This window comes from Chionomys nivalis, chromosome 21 (genome assembly GCF_950005125.1).
Source record: "Chionomys nivalis chromosome 21, mChiNiv1.1, whole genome shotgun sequence".
NCBI classification, from domain to species: Eukaryota; Metazoa; Chordata; class Mammalia; order Rodentia; family Cricetidae; genus Chionomys; species Chionomys nivalis.
Window position 1 is genome coordinate 7,438,208 of NC_080106.1, and position 19,564 is coordinate 7,457,771.

Consider the following 19,564-nt stretch of genomic DNA (forward strand, 5'->3'; position numbering starts at 1 on the left):
TGAACCTTGGCCTCTTCCTCTGGGCCATAGCCCAACACCAGATATGACTTACGGGGTTCCTCCTGGCGTACCTGGGAGGCTCAACAGCCACCTGCAATGTGCACAGCAGACAGGCTGGGTTTGAGTCAGAGTCGCCACACAACCTCAGTACCCTTTTGAAGGGTGACGGAGGAGGGAGCAGTTGGCGTCTTCCAGGGCTGAAATAGTCTGGACCTGGTCTCAGTTTCTCTAATGCTCTCTGGTAGACTCTTGACAAGAACCTGGCTGTCACTCTGGGCCCAGCACTGGGTCAAGGGCTAATTTATTCAAGTAAACAACTGTACACATTGCTTCTAGAACACGTGCTAAGACTTAACTGCATTCCCCAGAACCATCTTCGAGGAACCTAATGCATATTTCTCTGTTTGCAATGCTAGTCATGCACGGCCCTCAGGGCGCTCGCCCTCCCACCCCAGGATCCACCTCCTCAGCTGGAGCCTGGCTGGGGCTGGGGGTGGATCTGGCTATTGTTAGGGTGCCCTGGGTGGCAGAACTGTGTTCAAACCAACAGGCCACATCTCGACACTACCCTAGTGGCTGTGTTCCTGTCCTGCTGGAGCCTCAGTTTACTGTGTTGTTGAAGGAGCCTGTGTCTGGCTGGGCAGTGGTGGCCCACGCCTTTAATCCCAGTACTTGAGAGGTAGAGGCAGGTGGATCTCTGTGAGTTCAGCCTAGTCTACAGAGCTAGTTTCAGGACAGCTAGGACTGCCCAGCGAAACACTGTCTTGAAAAACTGGGCAGGGGCGGGGAGAGTCTGGGTCTCTTTAGGCCCAGAGACCTTATGCAAATTTTCCAAGGTCACAACTCCAAGTGTAGCCATTCCTTTTCTTTTCCTTTTTTTAAAATGTTTTATTTATAGTGTGTGTGTCTGTGTGTAGGTATGCCATGTGTGTATCTAGGCTCACATAGACCAGAAGAGGGCGTCAGAGTCCCTTGGAGTTGGAGCCCCCTGACAAGAGCGCTTGAAGCCAAACTTGGATCCCTGGAAGAGCAACAAGTGCTCTCAGCCACGGAACCATCTTTCTGGCTCCCCAAGCATGGTCACTCTTTTTTTTTTTCTGAGACAGGGTTTCTCTGTATAACAGACCTGGCTATCCTGGAACTCACTTTGTAGACCAGGCTGGCTTCGAACTCACAGAGATCCACCTGCTTCTGTCTCTCAAGTGCTGGGAGTAAAGGCCACCACCGCCTGGCTCACGTACGGTTACTCTTAAACCCTGACCTCAGAGTGCCCTCTGATGAGACCCGAGTCACCCCAGTTTTCCCGTGTGAGTATGGCCCCATCTAGGAGGCTGTGGCGTGTTGGAGAGTCAGCAAAAGGGTTATTTTACCTCAAATGGGACCAGACCTTGTGTCAATGACCAGGGCTTCTGGAGCATCAAACCAACCACCCAAAGCCCCCACCATGCCCTGTGGAGTCTGTGGTTGGTATGTGGGTGCCCACCAGCTCACCACCAGTACCTACTTTATCTAATCAGCCCATCGTTCCCTCCAACCCGCCCTGTGGCTCCTACAGGGCAGCTGGGGAGCGGCCCCTATCACAAGAATCGCCCTGTTTGCTTTTGATAAAAGTCATAGTAAAGGAAAGAAAAAGGCATGAGCGGGGAGGGAGGGAAGCCCCAGTCTGGCGGCATCTAGAAGGTTCTGCAGGCGTGAATATAGAACAGGGTAGGCAAACTGTATGGCCCAGGGGACATCTGCTCACGCTAAAACCAAGGCCCAGAAAGATCAGGTGACCCCCAGAGTCACACAGCAGATGAAGGAGGGGTGGGAACATGTTTTCTGGACCAAGTCACACTGAAAGGCAAATCCGGCTGTAAAAAGGGGCCTATGTGTTATGCCTGCCTGCCCTGGCTTGGTTGCTGAGGCCTCAAATTCTCTGTCTGCTAAACAATGTTTAGAGAAGATGGTGGGGGAGGCGGTGGGGGAGGGGAAGGTATTGAAAACAAGTTTGAAGAGGTCAAGGGGCTCTCTTGACGTTACATGGCTATTAAGGAGAGTTCAGCCAGTACCCTCTGACCCCAAACTCATGACCCCAACTCAGGTGGTGCTGGTTTACTCACAGCAAATCCCCTGTGTCAGGCAGCTGGGTATGCCAACCTTGGTCACAAGAGTTCCCATTTACAGATAGGAGTGTGAGCAGCAATAAACGCAGAAAATGATCCTGAAAGCCCAGCAGGGCCTCAGTGCTCACTTGCAGGGAGCATCAAACCTGTGGTCACTGGCACAGCCAAGATGGAAGGATTCTGTCAGGTATTCTACAGAGGGAGGTGATGGCACCAACCAGCAAAGCTGCAGAGCAACAGACACCATCAACACAAGCTTAAGCACAACTTTCAGAAACGGAGGCACAGCAGGCTGGGATGAGCTCCATGGGAAATGGGAGGCTCTCTGCCCTGCCTCTCAGGAGGCAGGTTCTGACCTCGCGAGTGCCCAGAGCTGCCAGCTACCAGGGAAATGGGAATTGGTCAGCTGGCTTTGTTAAAGTCTGATTTCTGACAGCATTTAGTATTTCTGGCCAGGCTGGGATGACTGGGGGTCACCAGAATGCTGGGTTCAAGTCCGGTAAGGATGTGACCCACTCATACCAGAAAGCAGTTCTGCTCTGAATCATGTATGCCCACCCCTGGGATGGCAGCAAAAGACAGCGCTGGGCCACACAGGTGGAGAGCAGTGTCCACAACAGCTCAGGGTGGGCTGGTCCATGGGGTGCTGCACCAGGATCCCGGGAAACCTCATGCTGTATTCCTCTCTGCGCCCACCCCCACCCCCACCTGTTCACAGTGACTCAAACCTTAGAGGAAATAGGTGTCTAGGTCCCTTGATTGCCAGCCCTCAGGGATATTCCAGGCATCATGTGTCCCGGACCCAGGAGGGTATTGTGCCTGGGAGGAGGGGCAGCTGGTCCCAGGGGGGCGGGAGAGCACCGCTGCTTCTGTTCCCTACTTCTGGGAGCTTTTTTGCCTGCCCATCCACCTCTTCCTCGGGTCCAGCCGCCACTCTGGTGGCCCTGGGGAGGAAAAGGCCAGCCTCAAGCTTGCTGGCTAGGAAAAGGTGCAGGGTGGGGTATGTGTGCGTAGTCAACATGGCCTAGGGTCTGGGGCCACTGGGAACCCCAATCACTGGTGCTGGGTGGGAGGGCTGGTCCAGAGTGCTGAAGCCCTGCCCCTTGCAGCTAGCCCATGGCGCCTCCCTGGTCTTTGGGACTGTGCTTGTTGAGTATTGATTTTTTGACATGGAGCAACAGCCAGCCTTTATCGGCTGAACCCTGGCCCTTGCTAATGGCAGATCTGGGTTCACCTGGGAAGAGCAGGTTCTGCAGGGTGGGGTTTTTCCTTTCTAGGATCTGTGGCGGCCTCTCAGAACCTGGGGTAACCAAGCTTGTTCTGGGGAAGGGTTGGCTCTCACTGACGGTACATCTATAGGTGTAACCGAGCAAGGGATGCTTTCCTCCTGGACAGTGCCCAGAGGACGGTGACTTGCTCTTCCTAGGCCCCGGTATGGCTTGGAGCCAGGCTTCTAGCTCTGATCACCCCCTACTGAACCCAAAGACAGGACTCCTTGGAGAGGGGCACTACCTTCGTCTCTTCAGGAACAGCCACAGCAGCCAGACAAGTAGAAGTACCATGGCAGCCGTGGCCTGTGTTAACAGACACACAGATCCTTTAGCGGCTTGTGTGCCACACCCAGGTGAGAGGCTCTTTCCTACCTACCCCACATGCCTGAGGAGGCTGCAAGTCATGGCTTCCAGGTTGCTCTGAAGCACAGATATGTCTTTACTAGGCTTCCTTAAGAGCTCCATGCTAGATGTTCCCCCCATCTTCTCCCAGGATGAGGACAGAAAGCCCCATCAGCCTAGAGGCCCCACATCTTCCTGTCTACTTGTGATGGCCTGGACACTCTGGTCTTGCCCAGAGCCTGGCTTCACCTGGCTTCAGCTCAGTGTACCCACCCACCTTGTTTTTTGTCCTGTGCCTCCTGGTGCCACAGTTTCTGGTCTAAGTGGTCAGAAGGGTGGATCTGAGGGCATGTGAAGGCCTGGAAAGTGGCTGCTATTGCCAAGGTGGGAAGGTGAGTCCTTTCTGACCTGGAGTGACAGCTGTCCGCCTTGCCTACAGGCACCCACATCTTGGGGCCAACAGCTGAGAGCGAGGCAGGTGCTGGGGAGGCCAGCAAGTCGGGATGCAGCCACCACCTGGAGTACATTGGTCCTTCAGGGCCCGAGCACCTGCTGACCCTCTGCACACAGAGCAGAGGCCCCTATGAAGGAGGTATACCCAAGTGGGGAAACTGAGGCCTTGACTATAGGGTCGCAGTCGCTCTGGGTATTGTTCGGCCTTGGCCCCGGGGTTGGTCAGACACTGAAGAAGTTGGGAGACAAGGAGGTTTAAGGGCTTTTTAGCATCTCCTCTCAGAAGATCCATCTGCAGTAGCCTTGGCCTTCAAGGCCTCTGTCAGCTTCATCTTGAACTTGGAGGCCAGGGGTCATATTGGGGCACTGAGAGTTCAAATCCAAGCCTCTGACCGAGCTCTGTCCTTCTTTAAGCTTCCTGACCGGAAAAGGGAAGAGGATGGGATAACATGGTGTGAGCAGGGGCTGCTGTGGGTTCAGAAAAGGGGAGCACCTAGCAGGCTGGACCTGCCCTAGATTCCCCACTTCTTCTGCTGCCGCTCCCTGCTCAGGCACCCAGCATGGCTGGGCCTTGCAGCTTGTGGTCCTGGGGCACTTGCCCCGGGGGCACAGTGCCCTGTCACACCATTCCACTTTCTGCATGTGATCTAGAATGCAGCGAGTCTGCAGGGTAGGCCTAGGGGCAGGGGGAATTTGGGCAGAACTAGCCAAAGGCAGGGGTGGGAGACAGTATGCATCTTGCTGGCTCCACGTAAGCGCCATGGAGCTGTGACAAGCCTGACAGTTCAGGGACTTCCTACAGCATTTCCAGGGAGTCTGCATCTCTCAGAATGATTCCCACTCTCTTGTATAATTTTACTCCAATACAGGATTTCTGTGTAGCCCTGGCTGTCCTGGAACTCAGAGATCCACCTGCCTCTGCCTCCCAAGGGCTGGGATTAAAGGCGCTCACCACTACTGCCCAGCTCTTGTAGAGATTTTTTTAAAGGTCAAAATGTCCTCAGGCTTCACTACAATGGCCATTCTCGTTGCCCTTCAGTTCACACTCATGGTCATTCTGGATAAATGCCCAGGGCTCCATCAAGTCCCTGCTTGGGATCTAACGCACCCAGTCATATTGTGGGGGTTGGGGGGCACAGAAGCTCAGTGGATTGAAGGACGAATCCAAGGCGTATGGTGATTCCAGGGGACCTGGATAACCCAGCTGGGGGCAGGGCCGGGTGGGCAGGGCCCCCATGAGACACAATAAGATATGATAGCATCTCGCCTCATCTCAGGCCGCGCTGGGCCCTTGCGTGCAGGATATGACCAGCCCTCGAGCCGACGGCGGCCCCTTTGTCCCATCTCTGGGGACCGATCTTATCAGCTGCGTCCACCGCCTCCATAATGGAAAAAATGCAATGAGGAAATAAAAAGTTACGCACAGAGATAGAAGGGTAATAAATAAATAAATAAATAAATAAATAAATAAATAAATAAATAAGGAGCCATCGTGGCTATGGGGAAGGGGCGCCTCTCAAAGAGCAGCAGTATGTCATAGGGCTGGCAGGGAGTGGATGGGGGTTGCTTCCTGGCTCCCATCCTGGGTCTGGGTAAGTTTTGGCAGCATGTTGGGTCTCATGGGGGGGTGTCTCATAAATGCTGCTCATATGAGGGCAGTGATGCTGCCTCAGTTTCCCTTCTAGGGCAGGGTGAGAGAGAGGGGAGGTAACATGTCCCAGTAGCCATGGGTCACAGTACTGTGGACCCTGGACCTGTGTGGATTGCAGTCGTGGGTATAGGGAAGCACAACTTTGCCCCACTTCTGCTTCTCTGCCTTACCCTAGTCCCCCTCTCCACATCCCAGCGAGAAAGGACAGCTTTCTGGAGGAGGCCATCCCTGCTTCCCGTAAAAAACGGGAGGAACGAGGATGGAGACCCAAGGTCACCTCACGCCCCTGTCTTATTTCTACTAGATACTGGTGGTCATGATAGAAACAGCTGGTGCAGCTGTGGCTCTGGCCAGGATTGGGCATGACAGAGAAGAGACTGGCAGTTGGCGTTGGGTCTTACTCTCGTGATGATGGTACTGGCAGGACCGATTTGCCAGTTAGGGTACCCGTGGCCAGTAAGCCAGAGGCAGTGCTGAAGACAGTACCAACACTGGAACTCAAGACAGCAGCAGTGACCACACAGGTGGCACCAGTAACAACAGCTGTCCCCTACCACACACACGGCTCATCAAGAGCAGCCCATCCTTTGTGGGGCTCAAGGCAGACCTGAGGCCACCATTCTGAAGAGGCCATGACTCTTAGGGTTGAAATGACATGTAGACCTTACAACCGGGGAGTGGACAGGCGGGAAACTGCTGGAAGGCAGTGGTGGAAGCTCCCCGGCGAGGCTAGGACTCCCTTGCTGATGTCTAGGCCAGCTGTGGGGCTGCTAGCTGGGCAGGAAGCCGGTGGGAGGGCGGAGAAGGAAGCGACTTGATTAGTGCCGCCACCGAGATAGCTTGCCCTGGCCACAGACAGCGGGTCCCGGAAGCGGGTGAGGTCAGTAGGACAAATGCGGTGGGCAGCCTGGCCTGGGGCCCCTTCTAGGGCTCCACCTGCATTTCCCACTGGATGTCCTGTTGTCCGTCCACTTACCCTCTGCCTACAGTGTCCACTGAGATGCCCTTGTGCTGAGATGTCATGGTAGGTAGACACTCCTAAGAGGTAGGCCTGTTCAGTTGTCTCCAGAACTGTCCAACTTGCTCATCTGCCTCAGTTTCTACATCTGTAACGGGGTACCACAGTGGCTCCTGCTGCCTGAATAGTGTACTCTAGTTTCTGCTGAAGTCTTTTTGGGGTTCTCTTTACACCAGTGGGATCTGCTCCTAGAGCAGACCTTCCTGCACGCTTCGTCTCCTACTGCTCCTGATGCCAGTCCACCAGCTGTGCCTTGGGGCCATTCATCAGGTCTCAGAAAGAGCTCTGTAAGAGTCCCGGACCCTGGGGTTCTTAGCCAATCCCTGCCCCCATGTCTCAGCCACATTTCTGCCACTCTAGTTGCTGCTCAGAGGGAGTCCTCAATCCTGAGATCTGTAACAGGCTGGCAAGAACCCAATGCTCAATGTATGAGAAGCAAGGAGGGAGTGGGAGCCAGCATGGGGAGGAGGGCAATGATGGGTCACCTGTGTAGTCCTGCTAGTGACAGTCCCCGTCCTCTGCGGTTTCTAGGACCCAGTGCCTCAGAACAGTTATCAAGGTAGAATCAGAGCCAAGGCTAGCCCAGGATTCATGTGGGCAGGGCCAGCAGGCAGCCGGGTGGGGTGGAGTGGGAGGTTCATCTCCATCTGTCAGCCATCCTCCCATGGCCCATGCTGACCCAAGGCTATGACCTCTGAACCCTGTTTCCAGGATAATCACCTACTTACCACAGTCCTTACTCGATGGGCTCCTCTACCTCTGAGCCTCCTTTCTCCTCACCCTGTGTTTAGGTCTAGCTGTGTACATTCAGTTCAGGCCTTTCACTGTGGCTTCTGCCCCAACACACTATTCCTGGGTGGGTGATGATACATATACATATAATGGCTCAGAAAGTCCCATTCTGACACCATCTAGAATCATGTCTGGGGTGGCAGTGTCTCCAATACATCCCAGAAAAGCAAGGTCCTCCCTGTGTCTTTCCAGCCCCAGAGGAACTCAGTGACGATTCAGGAAGAATATAATATGCCTGACTGTAAAGATACAGTTTCCTTAGGTCTTTTCATCCTAGCTTCAGATCGCTCAGGAACCCTGGAGTCTCATAAGAACAGTCTTCAAAGGGGCTCCGAGCTGCTGGACTGGACTCTGAAGCTGACCCCAGAGTGACCCCTGTCATCTACCAGTGCCCCCTCCCCCGCAGGCTAATCTAAGACAAATAGGCCTATCACCCTTCACGCCAGGCCCCATGATAACACAAAATAGCTGGAATGATTTTTTTCCCACCCACACATGCCAGCTAGTCAGCCGTGGGGAGGGGAGCATGGCCAGATATCGGCCCATCTCCCAGGCTGTCCATCAGGACGAGCCGTCCTGCCTCAGCCGCCAGATAACAGGCCTTGAGGTTCACACAGAAACCCCGGGCCTGCGAGATTAGTTAGCCGGACACAGTCTAGATAACAAGCTACCGCTCCATGGAGGGAGGGGTCCCAGTCGCCTGCTTCCCTGGGACCCTGGGCAGGAGATCTGAATGGGGCCTCCAGCAGGAAATGGCCAACAACACCTCCTGTGGCCCTAGCAGCAGCCCCTTCCACCCCGAGACTGTGGGATGCTTTAACTCTGATCTAGTTTCCCCAGCAGCTGATCAAATACCTCCCAATGTCTTTCGCATCTCCACTGTGTAGCCAAGAGTTTGGGGATTGGGTGTGGCTCAGGGTTGGAGTGCTTTCCTAGTGTTTGAGGGTTGGGATTCCAACCCTAGCACCATGACAAGACAAGGCTGCGAGGGCTGCCCTCAAAGATTATGGCTCAGAACCCTGACCTGTCTGTGCCCAGCACTCTCCCCCATGCCCACCCTAGCCCTAAGGCTCCATCATGCCACGCCCCAATGCCTCACTGCATATTCCAGCTCCTTGTCTGAATAGCTCCCTCCCCCCTGATTTGCCTTTCAGTCATCATCTTGGAGACAGGGTCCTTCGTCCTTCTCTAGTGCTACCATCTGCTCCCCCACTTGGCCTTGACACTCAGGCACCCCTTTTGCTGACTGACACTGCTCAGGGACACGCTGGCCTGGTACATGGCCCGCCTTCCTGGCCCTGCCTCCAGGAGCTGGGATGGGCTGACTGGCTCTCACTCAATTCAAAGCAGCTCCTGGAAAGAGTTCTGGGCTCCAAGAAACTCCTGGGTGGAAGAGACAAAGTCCTTTCTGGCTTCTCTTCCCTTCACCCCTTCACACTCTGCCCTAGTTGGGCAGCCTGGCTTTGGGGCCTTAGCACCTAGTTGGGCTTCCTCAGGCCAGGACTGTGGGGTCAGCCAATCTCCTAGCTCTCAGCTGTAAGGGACCACAGGACCCCCCTTTCCTGCTCTACTTTATCTTTGGAGCCTGGGGTGGGTTTACAGGTCTTAGCCCTCCCCAAGGGCTACATGCTCCAGTAAGAATTCTACAGTCACCCCCTTTTCTAAAGTGCATGAGCCTGTACTGAACACTGGGAGCTGCATCATTCCCAGCCAGAGCTCTCTTCCACATCTTCCCTGGGCCTCAGGATGCTGCCAGACCTTGACCTAGCACCTTGACCTTGGATGGGGAAGCTGCCCCGCCCCCATGGCTACCTGCTTATTCCCTCTGTCCCTGGCCCTCACCCCTGCTGGTCTGTCTCTCCGTAAAGACCCTCCCAGAAGATCAGGCAGGGGCCCAGCCCAATGTGTATCCTTGCATGGACTCAGGCAGATGAACCTGGAGGAGCTCAGGTGGCTAGTTCTCCTGTTGCCTCTCCTTTACCTCTAGGGGTTTCCAGCCTGGGGGATGGCTGAAGGGGTGCTCCTGGGTCACCTAGCATGTTCACATGGTGCCGGTGTGCCTTTCCAAGTCACCCTGAGGTCCTCTTGCCCTTCCCTTTACCGTCTGCCTCAACCTCAGGCTCTGCCTCTGGACCCTGCTCTTAAACTTCAGTGATCAGAATAAGTTCCAGGCCCAAGACACCCACAGGGCAGAAGAGCCACCGCTGAAGTCCTGGTGACTCCTGCCCCCGCTGCTAGCTATGGCTGCACTCACACTGACAACGGCTGGAACTCTCTGGGCCTCTCCGCTCACATTACAGGACAGCACACCCAAGGCAATGGTTTGGGGCCCCATAGTGACTCAGTTTGTCTCCCATCCTGGTACCTGCCCTGGCCCCCCAGGTGGAGCTCCACTCTGCTGGCACAGGCAGACCTCACACAGCTGGTATAGTGATGACAATGCGTGCAGCCTTGGGAGACCTGGGAGGGTCATGGTCCCCCAGTTCTGAGGAGTCTTGTGGAAGGAACTGGATAGGCTATTGATTCCCTTGCTGAGGTCAGCCCTGGAGGAATCCTTAGAAGACCCCACAGCATGCTACCTGACTGACAGCAGTCTCTGAGTCTGTTTATTTATGCTCTTCTGCCACTTGCTTAAGACTATGCCAGATGGACCACTGGGGGGGGGGAGGGGCTGACAGAGCTGGATGGGATGTGCAGCCTGACAGGGCCGGCATGTCTGAAAGCCAAGTCCTCCTGAATTGAAGGGAAGGTGACAGGAGGAGTTGTGGCACTGAGAGGCACCAGGCACTGGGGACAGGTCCCCACATCCCGCAGTAAGGCAGCCGTGCAAGGTCAGAGATCTACTTTCAGGCCATCTGCATAGCTGGATTGGAAACAGCCGTCACTCCTGCAATCAAGGTCATCTTGAAGATGACAACTCAGAGTCTCTCACTTTCTGTCCTTCTTCCCAGTTAGAACTCAGCTGAGGACCATGGGAAGCCAGGGCTGGGTCTCAGCAAGGGTATCCTGAGCCCTGTACACAACTTCCCAGAGCTCTGGGTCCACAGTGTGACCTGTGGCCCTGTGAGACCCAGGGTGTGTCCCTGCTGTGCCTCAGGGGTATGCAAGCCCCACTGCTCCAATCCTCCACTTTCCCCTCACCTGCTGGGCTCAGGCCCAAATCCACAGGGCCCTGGCTGCAGGCCCTCTGACTCCACTCTCCCTTGGCTCATGGACTGCCAAGGCTCCAAGCTCTCCGGGCCTTTGCATGGCCATTCTTTTCTTGTAAGCTCCCCTCTCCGGCATCTACAAACCCCTCAAACAGTAAAGAAGCAGTGTGCCTTAGAAGGACCATCTAGGTCCCTCTCATTCTACACAGCATCATCTGGTTTGTTCTGAGCACTGAGAACAGGGCTTCCCTGTTGTGTGCACTTACAGACTTTTATCTCATGTGCTCTGAAGGCACTTTCCTGGCATTTTCCTTGGGTTTTATACTCTACACACGACTACACCATCCCCACTGCCCAGAAGAGGGTGCTGAGACCACACTGTGGGGTCAGTGCAAAGCCGGACTCTGGCCAGGGTGTCGCCATCAGATCTGCAACAAGACATTGTCCATTGTGTTGCTCAGGTGCACAGGTAATGCAAAACCAACTGCTGGAGGGGTTTCTGAACCTGCCTGCACCCCGTGGGAGGGAAACCACACTGCCTAGTAGGTGACAAGCTGGAGAGGCACCACAACTCTCCCCAAAGCCATTGTACAGAATAGGAAACTGAGGTTTGGATGGCAGCCCACCCAGAGACACTCAGCAAAGCTGGGCTCGTGAAGAACTGAGTGGCCAGGGCAAGACACAGAACTCCTGACAGTGGACCAAAGCACCGCTGTGCACTACCCAGACTGTGGGATGCTGTGGGGCAGGAGGGAGCTAGGCGCAATGACTAAACCAGGAGAGGATAGGAGATCATGACAGGGATGGTGGTTTGTACAACCTTGGGGCTGCACTCTAGTGCTTATAAAGCTCTCGAGGAAGTAAAATTATACTTGGGTCTGCAGCAGTCAAGTGAGTGCTCCTGGGTGTCACTGGCAGCATGGGAACCAGGGCCACATGGGGGTTTCTTGAGGGTCTTTTTTTTCTTTTTCTGTTTCTCCTGTGCATGTGTATAGTCTCTCTCTCTCTCTCTCTCTCTCTCTCTCTCTCTCTCTCTCTCTCTCTCTCTCTCTCTGTGTGTGTGTGTGTGTGTGTGCAGGCCCAAGGCTGATGCTGCTTGGAGTCATCCTTGATCATTTTCCCACCATATTCACTGAGGCAGGGTCTCAAGCAGATAGAGGTCATTAATGGCCAGTACTGTTAGTCAGCTTGCTCTGGGGATCCTCTGTCTGACAGGAAAACGAGTGGGCTATATCCACTTGTATTTATGTGAAACACCAGTCTTCATGGTTATGTGGCAAACACTTTCATCACTAAGCCATTTTCAGCTCCTCCTGGAGGTCTTCATCTGCTCTAGGCCTGGGCTGTAGGAGATGAGCTGTCTTGTGTATGTACACCAGCTATGGAGAAGCAATAAGACCAGGTTCCGGGACAGCCACTTTCTGGGGCCTGTTTAAATCCTGTCTCATCAAGAGAGGAATCTAATAGGTGGCCCCTGATATTTACACATCTGGGTTGCAACATCATACGGTATCCAGTATGGGCAGAGACCTCTGGAGATCCCAGCCCTGGACTGTCAGCTCTGTCGTGGGTCCAGTGACCACCTTACTTCAGGCAGAGCAGAAGGGAATGGGTTCGGGTCCAGGCACTTCTCTGAGCCAGACAGAGCCAGAGGAAGATGTGGAGTCCAAGTCAGCTCTATACTTTCTCTCCAAAGAGCAACAGTGGAAGACGCCTCTCGGGCAGGTTCCCTGGAACAGGCTGGGTTGGTTCGTTTGGTGATGGTGGTGGTGGTGGTAATGGGGACTACAGGTCACAGAGGTCACAAAGAGTCAAAGGCAACCAACAAGGCAAAAGTGGCCACTTGGTCTGTCACCAGACTGGGCACTGCCTTCAAGCCTTAACCCTACAACCCCATCACAGGCTTGGGCGGCCCTGGAGATAAGGGCCCCCTGGGCCTCTCCAGCAGCTTCCCCAGTGGGTGATAAGCACGGCCTGTGTAGGAGCTGATAGGCAATGGCTACCATGGCGGTTGGCCAGCGGCCACTTATCAACCCCATCGCTGCCCACTGCACAGAAATTCCTATCTGTGGGAGCCGATAGGGTACCGCCTGGCCCCTGAGGATGCAAATAACTCGGGAAGCTGGGGTGCACCCTGACCCCAAACCACAGCCCATGGAACATAGCCTTCACAGGGGGCAGGGCAGGCTGCAAACTGTGAAGGCCTTGCTTCTCCATCTAAAAAATGAAGTAATAACACTTGTGTGGACGAGGATGGTGAGTAATGTTCAACACTGATGTGGATGACCTGGCATCTGGGCCTCGGCGGCAAGAACAGTTCCCAGTCAGTGATGTGCACTGTCCTCTCTGCCCTGCACTGAGGGGGTATGACACTGTGCTGGCCCCACGGGGCTGATGGAAGGACCATCTATGCCTTCTACCTGCTTAGCGGCCACTGAAGTCGGTGGACACACATGATCCCTGCCACCCCCAGCAGGCATTGTCCATATTATGCTTGTGGACATGGAACAGGGACACACAGGGACACGCTCCTGATGTTGAGTCATTTCTTACGGACTCCCTTCTAGCAGGAGAAACTAAGTCAGCATAGGGCTGGTTAGAATCTGGGCAGTCTGAAGATGGCTCTGCCCAGTTCCATGGCTTTGGGCGTGTGAGCGGAAAAGGCACCCATGTGATCACGTGACCAAGTACAATTACTCTCATCATGGTACTGTGATCTGGGGACACTGGCCTCAACTGAGATAGGACCCTGGGTCAGTACCCAACTCCCACCAGGCACCCCAGGAGGAGTGGCCATCTTTGCCATAATTTCTGCCAGGTCATCTAGAGCCCTGAGTGGTGTGCTAAGTAAGCATCCATGTACTAAAGGGTATCAGAGGGGGGGTGCCCCAGGGTAGCCAGTCATGGGACACTCTGTGAATGGATTCAATTTCCACATAGGGTGTGGGTCCCCCATTCTGGCTGTGGCCTTCTGGGTTCACCCCCTCTCCATCTGGCCTCAGGCTGTTATTCTGTCGGGTACCCCACACACACCTGCCACCCATCTTCCTTAGCACCCGTGGCAGACATCACCAATTGACTCCTGCATTCCTCTGATGCCTCAGGGCCCCACCCAGTTGCCCCCTGTTGAGAGTCCAGTTAAAAGTTTGTCGCTTTCCAATTAGGACCCCAAGTTCCCCAGGGGAGGGACAGGGTCTCTGCCCTGACAAGGCCTTCTCTGATCCCTCAGCAAGACCCTTGATATGCCTTCTATCCACCGATGGGAATCTGGTTGTGATAAGACCAAGATGCTCACACACAGCTGAGACTCAGTAACTGTGCACACATGTGTTGCTCACCCACATGCCCAGTCTCCAAACTCCTCCCTCATTGATACACACACCACTTACCCCACCTCACCTACTTACCCTGCACAGTGTGGTCCTCAACCCTGGAAATCACTGATGCCCCCATTGTGCTCCTGGGCCATGGTATCTGTTTACCAGGAGCAAGGGTACCATGACTGCCACATTCTGGGACCTGGGAGATCTGAGAGGCAGCTGCCAATTCTAGCTTCGTATGTGACCAGCCGCACTCACTGCCCGAAGATATGCAAAGGCACAGGCCTGACTGCCTATGGGGCAGGTGGTAACTAGGAACCTCAGATGGGCTGCAGTCCCCAGGAAGGGCGGGTGTTCTCTTTCTCCCACAAGCCTGAGCTCACCGAGATACTAGCCAGCTTGGCATCCCAACAGTCTGCTGTGGGGAAGATCCCAGACTGGCAGCTCCAGTCACATCTTCTAGATACCCCTCCAGGGGGCTGTTCCTCAGTCCTCATTGCCAAACCTTCCAAATGCTTCTGTCTACATCACGAGCTCTGGGTGTGGGTACTCTGGAGACAACTCAGACCACATTGCTTGGGCCAGTGGCACAGACCTGGGCACCAGTGGTCTCCAGAAGAATCCAAGAGAGCCTAGTTCCCACTTGGCCCAGAAGGCTGTAACAAGGCTGCCCTGGGGTCATAGCAATATTGTACTGGGCTAGTCAGCGTGGTTACCTGGCCCACTCCAGGGACTGGCCATGGCTGCCTCTTCTTCCTTTTCCTCTTTCTCTTCATCCTGGGGCCTCACTGCCAACTCCTGCATCCCCATATCTTCAGGACCTTCTGTGGACTCAGGGGGTGCTGGCAGTGTGGGTGGACTTACATCTGTAGAGAGGAAAACATTGTCACAATCTTGCTGGGACGGCCTATAACCAGGAGGGAAACTGAGGCCAGGGGGCACACAGTTACCTGCCCTCCTGCCTTATCTAACACAGCAGGTTTCCTCTTGGCCTCGTAAAGCCCCCAGTACCTGCTGATCACAGCTGTAATAATTATTCCTTCGCTTGTCTGTCACAGCCCAGTGCCCACCCAGTGCTCCTAGGTCTGTGGCCTCTGGCTCACTGGTCTCTGCAACAGCTGGGCCCCTCCACCAGCCCCGCACCCAATTCCAGCCCAAAGGGCATGTTTGCCTTCCTGGCGGGCCAGATAACCAGTGTGGCCCCCGATCGATGCGCTCCTGTAAAGCCCCCTGGGTGACGTCATGGGAACAAGCAGATTATTAATACCACGATAAGGGCTGTGATTAACATCAAATAAATCAATCCCGTGGTATAAAAGTCCTATTATTTTTGGCTATAAATCAAAGTGGCTGGCATCTGAGCTCCAGCCACTGCGAGAAGCCGCGCTGGACCCGCCTGAACGTCAGATATGCTCTTGCGCCGTTATCGCGCCCATCACTTCGTTATCACGGCTGCCGGTGCCAGGTGCAGGCCTGGCTGTTTGTCCCAGATCCTTCCCGGCCCCACCCGCCTACCCTCTCAGCAGCCCCAGCTCCCCAATCAGATAAAAACCAGCTCCCCGGGAAGCCATGGGTCAAAGTCCAGTAGCCGCCAACCACTTGCCCTTTGGTAGCTCAGCCACAGCTGCCTTAGTGCAGCTCCTGATGGTAGCACTGATGGTGGACGAGATAAGGCAGCAGCCTACGAGCATGGCACTTGCTCTTCTGGAGGTCACCCCGTAAAAAACGGAGGCTCAGAGGTGGTCTAGGGCCAGCCATGGACAGCTTCACCCCTCAGTACTGTATGCCAGCAAAAGCAAACAGTAACGATGAATAAGCTCCTGACTGGAGGAGACTGGCCTGGCACCTGCCACCTCACTCCTGGGGCAGGTCTCCTTGGAGAGCTGAGAGTGATGGAGTCAGTGCTTGACCCCCAGGGCTGCTGCCAAGGATGGGCCAGAGCCTCAGGCTGGTGCTGGGCCTGGAACAAAGAAGGGATGTGGGAGAGTCCTTGGCCTGCAGACATTCAGTCAGGGACTCTGATACACTGGTGGGATGCACAGTGAGGAGCGCCCAGGGGTGAAGGTCTCTCTGGAATTTGTTCCCCATCCAGGCTCCTGAAGTTCTCTCTGATGTCCCCTCTGCCATTACCTGTCTGTCATCCCTGTTGTCCTGTCATCAGAGTCCTCCCCCTTCCTCATCGTCCTCCTTGTTCTGCTCTACCGTACATCCCTCATCACCTTGCGCGCGCGTGCGTGCGTGTGTGTGTGTGTGTGTGTGTTTGCGCATGCGTGCACTCCTCTTCATGTGCGATGGTCAAAGAACATCCTTGGAGGTCTTTAGCTCTCTCTCTTGTTTTTTGAGACATTGTCTGCCATTGGCCTAGGACTCAACCAATGTGGCGAGGCTGCCTGGCTAGTGAACCCCAGGGACACACCCGCGTTCACCTTCGCAGTGTTGACATTAGAAGCATGCATTACCACACCTACATTTTAGAGATGCTGAGGCTCAGTCCTCAAGCCTGCGGGCAAGCACGTTATTGACTGAGCCGTTTCCCCAGGTCTTTTGTCCTCTTTGTTGTCGTCCCCCCCAGCTGTTGTCTATCCTGTGCCATCTGCTCTGTCCCTGTGTCCCCTATACACTTGCTGGGACCACGGCCAGCTGGGACCACGGCCAGAGTACCAGCCCTCTTTGCATGTGGCACAGGTGGCTCCTTGGGGATCTCTGCTTCCAGTCACCACCGGTCTCTCCTTCGCTTCTGGTCATGCCACCAGTTAACGATCCTCCCAAGTAACCCAATAGCTACATTGTCCAATCAGAGGCTGGTGGGCAAGATGGGGTATGGCTCGATTATACGGTGCTTGCCTAGCATGTTTGAAGCCCTGGGTTTAATCTCTGGCACTGGGGTGGTGGTGGGGAGAGTCTAGACTCTGCAAGGGTAGCAGATGTGGAATGGTGTGCCCCTGCAGCTTGGGGTAGCAGGTGGAACAAAGGCTCATGGGTAAGGAATGAAGTGATGCTGAAGCTCAGAGTTGCAGACAGACATGGCAGGGCTTTAGACTCAAAGGTAGAGCCCAGCACACTGAGTCAGGATGCAGGTATCCATCCCTCAGGTACCTCTCTACCATCTCTCCAGAACTCAGCGGCTTCCAAAACACAAGCAAAATGCTGATCTCTCAAGGACTCTGCCTCTGTGAAGTCCCTCTTCCCTGGACTTCAGGGGGCATCTGAAGTCTCACTGCCCTATATCCCGCACCTGGCCTGAACTGGCCTCCTAGGATCTGGGTAGTGTGGGTGTCTGCGGGGTTTCCTTCCATGGCCCCACTCCAGCTTCAGAAATGCACCGACCTGGACAACTGCGGCCAGGAGCCCCAGCAGAGTCCAAGGAGGTCATGTGGGTAAGAAAAGAGGGCCGCGTGACAGTGGGATGAGTCTAAACCCAGACCTAGGTCAGATCCTGGCCAGAGTGTGGGCCGTGAGCCCAGACAAGCTTCTTAACCTCTCTGGGCCTCGATCCTTCAGTTCAGCAGATACAGCGTGTTCTTTGCCTCTGAAAAGCCTCGCGGCTCTTCCTGGGTGCAGCTTGATGTTGTGTGTGGAGCCCAAGTCACAGCCTTGAAGATCCCGTGGACACCATTTCACAGGGATAAACACGCTGGGAGTGGCTGTGACTTTCCTGAGGTCTAGCCTTGGACTGGATTTTCCCCACCCAGGCCTCAGTCACCTTAGCCTGAGGCTGGACCTCCAACTCACACACAGCAGATACCCCTCTCCCCTGGCTCTCTCCAGGTCCTAGGGACAGCAGCTGACTGCTGAGGCCCTCTGTCCCTCCATGAACTCTAGGAGGATGTTGATCTGCACACTCACCTTCTCTGGGTGGGCTTGGGGGATCCTCTATGGCTGGGTCCTCAGGGGATGTGGCCTCCTGCTCCATGGGGCTGATGTCCATGGCCTGGGTTTCTTCTCCAACCTCCATATCTCTGAGGGAACCTGTGGACATGAGTCGCAGGGAAATCATGAGGTGCTTCTGGATAAGGCTACCTTGGTTTCCTAATGGCCAAACAGGCTCAGTTTTGGTGCCTGGGAAGAGTGGACAGGACGAGGGCAGGGTCAGCCCCTCACTGAGGCAGAGGCTGTGTAAGTTTCCTGGAATCTAGTATGCTAGCTTCTCCCTGTGTTTACCCCCTACCCTGCAACGATTCCTAAGCTTTGGTGTCGCTTGGTGCTTTTCCTATCCTTGTCCTTCATGTTGTCTGTCTGTCCTCAGGTAATAGATACCTGCTTGCCAAGACAAGCGTCTCAGCCCCTCCCAACCGTACACTCCCAATAGAAACCAACATGGGGTCCTTTGGGGCTGAGACGGATGCTTTAGGTCTTCCTGCCTCACAGGCTCACATAGAGACTCACGTACTCACACGGAGACTCACGGGCTCACACGGAGACTCTCAGGCTCACACACAGACTCACGGGGTCACACACAGACTCATAGACTCACACAGAGACTCACGGGCTCACACACAGACTCACGGGCTCACACACAGACTCACAGGGTCACACACAGATTCACAGGCTCACATACAGACCCACAGGGTCACACACAGACCCACGGGGTCACACACAGACTCACTGGCTCACACACAGACTCACGGGCTCACACACAGACTCTCGGGGTCACACAGAGACTCTTGGGCTTACACACAGACTCATGGGCTCTTACACAGACTCACGGACTCTCACACAGACTCACGGGCTCACACACAGACTCTCGGGCTCACACAGAAGACATTCTACTGTTTGCTTATGATCTCCTACAGGAAGACTCTCAGGCCACCCCACACTTGGGGTTTGGTCCAGAGCTCCCCAACAGTGAGTTCTTGTGCTCACTACACTGGGCAAAAACATGATGGACACAAACATAGCAGATTCATGACTGCTGGACTGGGTCAGGACACAGGTATCCTTCACAGTGGGGACTGGGCTTCTGTTCCCCTCCCTCCAGACCATTTGGGGGGCATCCACCATGCAGTGGGAGATGGCAGACTGGAATAAGCTCCCATGGTCCCACAATGACTCCCAGAGGACACGAAGCACAGGTCAGGGGTGATGCAACCTCTGAGGTCACTCCAGGGTATCAGTGATGGGAACAGAACTGAGGCCCAACTGAAACCCTTGCTCAGCCTGGTCCCCAGCTTATTCTCTTAAGCCACAGCTTGCAGGAGACACATGTCCTGTCATTTTGTGGTCACCGAGGAGGGGAAGAGCCTGTGTCTAGGGTACACCCACTGGCATTGAAGGGGCCTTGAGTCTCAGAGCAGTGAAGCCTGAGACATTGGAGAAAATAACCCCCAAAACCATGTGTCAGAGGGCCTGAGGACACCCTAAGGTAGAGGGGACAGAAGGTATGCAAGGGCCATCTTTGGTTTTGTTTTGTCTTTCAGACAGGGTCTCATGTATTCCATGTTTGCCCTTGAACTTACTATGCCA

At 54.8% G+C, this 19,564-nt stretch overlaps 1 protein-coding gene across 3 annotated transcripts in view; it reads right to left on the reverse strand.

The window, feature by feature from the left end:
* Zfpm1 (zinc finger protein, FOG family member 1) overlaps positions 1 to 19,564 on the reverse strand; it is a 58,561-nt gene that overhangs the window by 17,105 nt on the left and 21,892 nt on the right. For all 3 annotated transcript variants that reach the window (XM_057754401.1, XM_057754400.1, XM_057754402.1), the window contains 2 exons: positions 17,948 to 18,070; positions 14,818 to 14,967 (listed from right to left, as the gene is read on the reverse strand). In XM_057754401.1, the coding sequence (XP_057610384.1) occupies positions 14,818 to 14,967; positions 17,948 to 18,070 (273 nt within the window). Of the gene's footprint in view, positions 1 to 14,817; positions 14,968 to 17,947; positions 18,071 to 19,564 lie in introns of those variants that run through there.